At 40.1% G+C, this 8197-nt stretch overlaps 1 protein-coding gene across 2 annotated transcripts; it reads right to left on the bottom strand.

Moving 5' to 3' along the window:
* Nucleotides 1-1249: 1249 nt before the first annotated feature.
* On the bottom strand, nt 1250-3092 carry LOC129776848 (mitochondrial outer membrane protein SLC25A46). Of its 2 annotated transcripts, none has more exons than XM_055782735.1 (7): nt 3022-3092; nt 2911-2958; nt 2687-2853; nt 2347-2629; nt 2218-2274; nt 1894-2109; nt 1250-1838 (listed from the first exon to the last, which is right to left on the bottom strand). In XM_055782735.1, exons 2-7 carry the CDS (start codon nt 2946-2948, stop codon nt 1301-1303), a joined length of 1299 nt encoding a protein of 432 aa, XP_055638710.1. In that variant the 5' UTR covers nt 2949-2958; nt 3022-3092; the 3' UTR covers nt 1250-1300. The 2 variants fall into 2 exon arrangements, with proteins under 2 accessions (XP_055638710.1, XP_055638711.1); XM_055782736.1 differs by having other exon boundaries at nt 3014-3077.
* Between the last annotated feature and the right edge of the window lie 5105 nt (nt 3093-8197).

Genomic DNA, 8197 nt, shown 5'->3' with positions numbered 1-8197 from the left:
TCCGGATTCGGTGAGTTGTCCTTTCAGCAGATGGACACAACGGCACTTGTTGAGGCCGAACTCCATGCAGATGTCCCTGCTTATATCCTCGACAACCCGGATAGCTACACCTAGACGCTGACGTGAATCAGCGTAGACCTTGAGATCGTCTAGTAAAAGGTATGGGTCACTTCTTTGTGGGCGCCGTCGCCATACCTTATGTTATAGCCATGACCGTTTCTATTGAGCGTCCTACTGAGGGGGATCAGTGCCAGACAAAACCAAAGCGGGCTGAAAGAGTTGCCTTGGAATATCTCCCTCTTTATCTGCAGCGTTCTAGACTGCAACACATTTTCCCCATCACTGAGGTGCAGAGACATACTCCACTGCCTCATCGCATGCTGCAGGAACCTAACGACGACGGGATCAATTTTGTAGAGCTCCAACACCCGGACGAGAAACGAGTGAGGTATAGAGTCATAAACCTTCCTGTAATCGATATCGGCCATGCCTAGGTTCCGCTAGTTATATACCGCCTGGCCGACTATGGCTGCTTCGATGATGGCCTGGTCTTTGTAGCCATGCGTATTTTTCTTGCATCCTTTCTGTTCGCAGTGAGCAAAAATTTTGGCGGTTATGATGCTGCTTAATATCTTGTACAGACTCGATAAGCACGTTATCGGTCTGTACTTTGATGGGTTCAATGTGTTGCTGTCTTTCTGGAAGAGGAAGAGGACGCCACGGGTGGCGAATTAATGGAGGTTGTGTGGGTCACGTAGCACCTCGTTGAAGCTTTCAGCTATCTTTTGATGTGCGGCGGTCAGCCTTTTGTGCCAGAAGTTCTGAACACCATCGGGGCCCGGTGCTGCCCAGTTCATCAGGTATCGCGAGGCTTCGCGGACATCGTTCTCTCCGACGATGATGCAGGCATCTCTCCAATTTCACCAAAACTCTCCTCCTCCCGTCTTAACCACATTTATATGATAATATGATCCATTTCCGTAGAATAATAACTGGGCATAGAGCAATTATTTTACACCAATTGAAGGGATATTTTCGAATAATTAAAGTACAGTTATTGTTTAGTTTTGTCGAATAAATAATATGGATTTGGGTTCTAGTTGAACTAGTTTTGAGTTTGCTTTGATGTCGCAAATATTTGTCCTACATTAGAAACGGGAAAATTTGAAAGCATTGGGAATTATTTGCGCCTACTGAAATTTAGTGGAACTCCTATATCACAGGTGATATTGTAATAAAAACAATTAAATGTAATAGAAACGTGAGTTTTTCATTCTACGATCAAGAGTCAAACAGGAAGCTAGGATAATTCGTCACTCAGTGAGCTTATACCACTTATGCTCCTCGACATGCTCACTGATCCTCCCGAATTTTTCGCATCCAGATTATAGAATTCTGCTACCTTCGCGGGCGGTTTGTTAGACATTACCTCCGAAATCTGTGTAATGATCCACTTGCCTAATTTTATCACAGCGACATGAGCCGCGAACTGAAGCAGCATTGCGCCGAATCCCTTATATAAACCCGGTACTCCTTCAGCTGCAACGGTCTGACGATAGCAATCGATGACACCCTCGTAGCTAGTCAAAATCGGCACCACCGAATATCCAGAATCTAGATTATCGATAATGGTACGAGTGCCTTGCAGCTGTATGCGGTGAAGGATTGTTTCGAAAGGATAAAAAATGATCTCCGTCGTCATTAAGGATATCATAGTTGAGTAAACCTCAATCACTTGGCTTTGAGTGGTGAAGTCACGTGAACGAGCACCTTGTTTCTCATCGTAGAAGGTTACCCTTCGACACATAATACGGGTGGAGATTCCTCTCACGAAAAGTCTAAAAAACCACGATTTTAGTATAATAGTATTCAACCAAACAATCAGTCACTTACTGGCAGATGTATTTTGATATTCCAAGCGATATGCTAGGACCCACAAGGGCCCATATTGGCAGCATTCTACCTTTCTGTGGCACGCTCCACGAAAGCAACCGACTCGTGCCTTCGCGGAACACATCGAAAATACCCGGCTTTTCGCTTGCAATATCGCTCTGCACTGTTTCTACCAAAGACGCAGAATAAAAGGGTACTATTGTGGCTAAGCTTATGCTGTAAAGAAATGTACAATTATAAGCTAAGGTGATGCAACTATAAGATACTATTATGTAAAGATCTCAATAAAATGTTATGTTATCACTAACAGAAATTATAACTCACCATTTTAGTAACAGGTGTTGTCCGAATTGCTTAAGGGTGGTTTTTGAATTTACTTCCCTGTGAATATCACAAAACATACATTTTTGGAGGCAAGAAACCAATGAAATATTTCTACAAGTCGCTACTTACTTTGGCCATGGAGTGAATTTGGAAATAACATCTTCTACAGCCAGTGTCATTCCCCGCACCATAAGGATACTACCGATTCCTTTCCACAACGTGGTTACGCCTTGTCGTTGATGCAGATGAACGATAACAGGAATCAATGTTATAGGGACAATATGATACTTCCTAGAGTTATGATGCACCTGGCATTGCCGGCGGAGTACGAGAAACGGATGACATAGTAAATTCTCTGTGATCAAACTGATTAGATTGACACTGGCTCCAAGGTATTTTCGAAGTGACACCTCTACAACAATAAGAATGATTACTAGTGTTTATCTTCTTCAAACTGGCCTGAAAATACCATCTTCCGGACTTTCGTAAATCGGCTGCACATTTTTATGTTTTTGCAGCGGAAGCGTCAAATCTCGCTCAGAATTAATGAATTGATAGTGTGTTGTCTCGATCGCCGATTTGAAGGTTGGATTAAATCTAGGGATATTATCTAACTGATCTTCATCCTCCAGATACCTGTTCGAAGACAACATTGAAGTATGCAAGCAACTTTTCATGTGAAGCGGAAATCACCTTTCGTATTGTTCTAATCCTGCCATATTGTCTTGCATGAGGCCTTTGCTGTAAATCGAACATATGAATAGTACATATAAAATATAATTTGCCTGATTTTCACTTTTTCACCGTTTTTCAAATAAGCTTTGCGAAACAGACGGAAGAACACATATGTCAAATCAACAGAATGTGCCGTGACACATTCACGATGCAAAACAAGGTCAATGATTTGCTTGCAGGTAGGAAGATGTTGTTTATTCATTGGTGTACCTACACAAAAAATGTATGCGCAACGAATTTCGCGCCAACTTATTTCGGAGTTCGTAGCACCCTCGGGGCTCGATTGAATGAGAATTTTGCTTGTTAGCTCTTGCTTGCTCGATATCCATTTATTTATTATGGATATCGAGCAAGTCGATAGAATAGAGTGAGTGATAGCTATCGGTGCAACTGTCATACTTTTTCGAGTTGTTTGGTTTGCTTGTTGCATATTTTCAGAGAATTATTTTGTTTTGGTTTGCGTCCCTGATATTTTCCTTTGAGAAACACTTCAGAAACGCCTAAATATATGCAATCGCAACACATGAAATTCAAGCTCGGTACGAGATTATCTCTATTTACAAAAATACGAGATTTTGCTAAGTGTGATAGTGATTGTATCGAATCCTCGATTCGCTTTATGTAATACGGCCCAAAAATTGACAAAAAATATCCATAATTAGAATAGTTACAAGCTGATGAAGTGAGACGGTTCAAAAAAACCAAGCGTGCCATGGCGTACACGATTCTAGTCCTTTTGGTTATCTGAAACAAAAGAATCGAATAGATTCTGAATCAGTAAAGATGCCGCTATCGCATCGGGCAAGTCAAAAACATGTAGTTCGGCGTAAAAAAAAACGGGAAAAAATTTTAAGCAGCATAAACGGCCGCAATTTTGTCAAAAACGTCTTTCATTAAGGGTGCTAAATCAGAAAACAGGTCACGTTTTTATGAAATAAAGTTAACGTTAATAACTATTTTTGCCGCAAACGGATTATGGCGATTTACATACCAAACGAATCGAAAATTCCTTAAGATTTGTTTGATATGCTATACATTACAATCCCATGGTTAAAATTCATGAAAACTATAAGCGTTTTCATTTTCCCATAAATTTGTTCTGTCCATTTGTGTGCTTTCCCGAACAGAGCTGTCAATAACGGGCAACTTATCGACGAGAAAAGAAGGGGAAATCGTAAGATATAAAGTCTCCGTGAACAAAGGAAAAGAAGAAGAACGAAGGGGAATATTTGCCTAGAGTATAAACAGTGGATCCCACTGAGGCAAATTTTCATTCGTCGTGAGGAAATCGACTGAACAACATCGTTGCTGGGCGAGCTGGACGGCGAGGAAGGAAGGCAAACTTTCGGTATCGTTCTGTATTCAAAGCAATGAATATCGCTTGTCCTTCCTTGTTTTGCATCATCACATGTCTTCGTTTCGAATTGAGCTGTGGACGCGACCAAATTACTCACTCGTTGATGTCTCTGGCATTACAATCATTGCACCAAACTGACGCCATTGCACTATGATTCTGAGCTACACAATTGTGTGGAGAATCATCAAGCTAGGCTATCGTCAGCTCACCAAGAAAACAAATGTTCTGGAATTTTGTCAGTGATTTGGTTTCGCATGACGGTAGGAAAACTCTCTCCATAAAGGATGACAGTTAAGCTAATCTAGACTGGCAATATTAACAGAAAGAGCTTCTGTTGAGAAGAGCGTAAAGAGATAAGGAGATAAGTGTATGTATATTTAGTTGCTTCATGCCATCGTATATGGATATTCGTAAGCGTTAATGCGTGCTTCATGACCCGTACGTAAAAATAGTGCATCTTCGCTACGCTAAAACCCCATTTGTATCTGCTCCCGTGTGCATTGGCCCTGTGACGATGCAACTGGGTGTCTAATTTTTGTATGCTATGATTGATGATTGTTTGGTGTTGCAAATTATGCAGTCGTAATGATAAATATAAACAAGGAGGGGATATAACGGGAGGAAAATACTTACACTAGGGTATTGGTAATGAATCTCTGCTGAGGCAAATATTCAGCCTTTTTCCAAGCATCTAAAATTTATTTGTTTTCTGTCATCAATGCATTGAACTGACGCTATGGTGAAGCAGGTGTTAAAGTTGTGCACCAAAAAATTATTTGGGTAATACCAAGTTATTCAATAAGTTATATTAAATTATTAATTTATTTGGGCTCGCCTGCCAGTCGCAAAACTGCTTTCAACTAGAATTGCATTCGCGCTAATCTTGATCATTATGAAGCAGTGCTACTCTTTCCGAGGTTGTAGAGATTAACAGATAGTTTATTTCGATTATTTAGTCACCAAGAAAGTAAATGTCGTTCTAAAATGTTGTATGTGATTGGGTTTTGCTTGCCAGTAGAAAACCTTTGTGCACTAAGGATGACAGCTGCGCTTATCTCTATCTATTATTGACAATTATCGTCAAATGATTCTACAATTAAAAAAAAATCAGGGTGATCAAACTGACAGAATGGTTATTTCAAAATTTTCTTAGCATTATAAAATAATATCCGCAGTTATAAACAAGCGACATGAATTAAACCACAGCGTAGTTCTACGTCAACAATGCGGTCGTGTCTTGAACACAACGTCCTATAATTTGTTTTTCAAATAATATGATTTTGTTATAGGTCCGCGCGATAGAGAGATGCACGCGGATTGTATTCATTAAATTCGACATCGGTTTAGTACGCCAGTTTAAAAAAATACTAGTTTCGAGAAAAACATATTTGAAGTTAATATTCATGGCCGCACTAGATAAGATACCGTATCACTGAAATGGCTATAACTCGGTAAATAATAAGAATTCCAAAAAGTCCTTTATAGGGTATATTCTTGAATGTCTGAACTAATAAGAGCACCGGTAAGTTTCTCATTTTTTTTCAAAAATTAATGCTTTATTCTGCAAAAATGGTTACAAATGTAATATTCAAAGTATTGCCCATCACTGGTCACAACTTTTTCCCATCTTTCTGGCAATTCACAGACCCCTTTGCGGAAATAATCGGCCGTTTTGTCGGCTTACCATAAATCGATCCATTTTTTTTTATAAATTCGTTTATTTTTACAGGCTCAGTTACATAAGTTTAAATGAGCCGAAATCTTAAATATATTTTTAAAACTATATATATGAACAATTTTCTTAAATCTATGGTTAGTAATGTGGGAAACCGATTACTCGCGGTGGACTCGAGATTAGAAGGGTGACATATTTTTCTCAGGAAAAGGATGGGGTATAAGGAAATTATTACAATGTTGATAATCACACACACTCAATTCTTAAATCTATTCGTACATCTATTGTGAATTTACATTTCATTCTACTGTTTATAGCAAGCGGACCAATTACTCACAAAGGAAGAAATGGAGGGTATAAGGATATAAGGATAACCACACACGAACATCGATAGATTTAAGGAAAACATATATTTGGGACATGTAATCAAGGTCTAACCGAGTCAACACATCTCTCACCGGCACATTGGGCTGCCTTCCTCTAGCCCGAAGGGAGTTCTCTAAATTCGATCTGGCAACAAGATACACCTCACATGACCAAACAACGTGTTCGATGTCGTGGTAACCTCGGCCACAAACGCAGATATTGCTGCCGGCCAGATTGAAACGAAAGAGTAGCGCGTCTAACGAACAGTGATTGGACATGAGTCGGGAGAAGGTGCGAATAAAGTCCCGACTCAAGTCCAGACTTTTGAACCATGGTTTGAGGCTAACCTTAGGGATAATCGAGTGAAGCCACCGGCCCAATTCACCTTCGTTCCATTTGCGTTGCCAGTTAGCGATGGTATTTTTACGGACTAAAGAGTAAAATTCATTGAAGGCGATTTGACGCTGATAAATATCGCCTTCAATCGCACCTATCTTTGCTAATGAGTCAGCCCTCTCATTACCCGGAATTGAGCAATGAGAAGGAACCCACACAAAGGTAATGACATAACAGCGTCTGGATAAAGCACTCAAAATTTCTCGTATTCTCTCAAGGAAGTACGGCGAGTGCTTTTCCGGCCTCACTGAACGGATAGCTTCGACAGAGCTAAGACTATCCGTTACAATGTAATAGTGTTCAACAGGTCGTGAGGCGACGCTGTCCAGCGCTAAGTGTATCGCTGCCAATTCAGCAATATACACTGAGCAAGGAAACTGAAGACTATGGGAGGTGCTGAAAATTTTGTTGAACACTCCAAATCCTGTGAACTCGTTTATAGTAGACCCATCAGTAAAGTACATTTTATCACAATTGATACCCCCATACTTTGCATCGAAGATCGTTGGAGCGATCCTCGATCGTTGATAATCTGAATATTCATGGATATCTTGCTTCATGGACAGATCAAAATGTACAGAGGAATTGATGTAGTCAGGAGAACAAACACGGTTGGGAATATACGAAGAAGGATCAACCTGCATGGAGATGAATTCATGATATGGGCTCATGAATCCAGAGTGAGAATTTAGCTCGATCAGCTGCTCAAAATTTCCGATCACCAATGGGTTCATAACCTTACACCGGATGAGGAACCGAAGAGATAATAAATTGAAGCGATCTTTTAGTGGGAGTACGCCTGCCAAAACCTCGAGGCTCATGGTATGCGTTGAGGGTATACATCCCAACGCAATACGGAGACAAAGATACTGAATTCGCACGAGTTTAATTAAGTGTGTTTTGGCAGCTGATTGAAAACAGAAACTGCCATACTCCATCACTGAGAGAATAGTTGATCGATACAACATTATAAGATCTTCGGGATGGGCTCCCCACCAGGTGCCGGTAATTATACGGAGAAAGTTTATTCTTTGTTGACATTTTTTACTCAGATACCTAATATGGGACCCCCAAGTACATTTGGAGTCGAACCAAACCCCAAGATACTTGAATGACATAGCATGAGTAATCGGTTTACCCAAAAGTTGAAGCTTTGGTTTTGCTGGTCTATGCTTCCTAGAAAAGACGGGTGGGTAATGTCGGGGACATAACCGGAGTGACGTAGGACTATACAAAGGGGACAGCTTTTGTTAAATATATATTTTAAATATATTGTTTTATTTTCTTCTCCTACGTGAATACCTACCTATCTACCTGAAAAATGGATTAGTTTACTGTTTACTCTTTATGAATATGTTGATGGTTCTGAAAAGAACCTTTGGTGTTGTGTTTTTGTTATCACTCGATATTCCCATCTTGTTCGGTTAAACCTTCCTGTTTAGCAAATTCAC

The sequence above is a fragment of the Toxorhynchites rutilus genome, chromosome 3 (assembly GCF_029784135.1).
Source record: "Toxorhynchites rutilus septentrionalis strain SRP chromosome 3, ASM2978413v1, whole genome shotgun sequence".
In the NCBI taxonomy this organism is placed as follows: Eukaryota; Metazoa; Arthropoda; class Insecta; order Diptera; family Culicidae; genus Toxorhynchites; species Toxorhynchites rutilus.
This window is presented reverse-complemented; position numbering and strand designations above follow the sequence as displayed.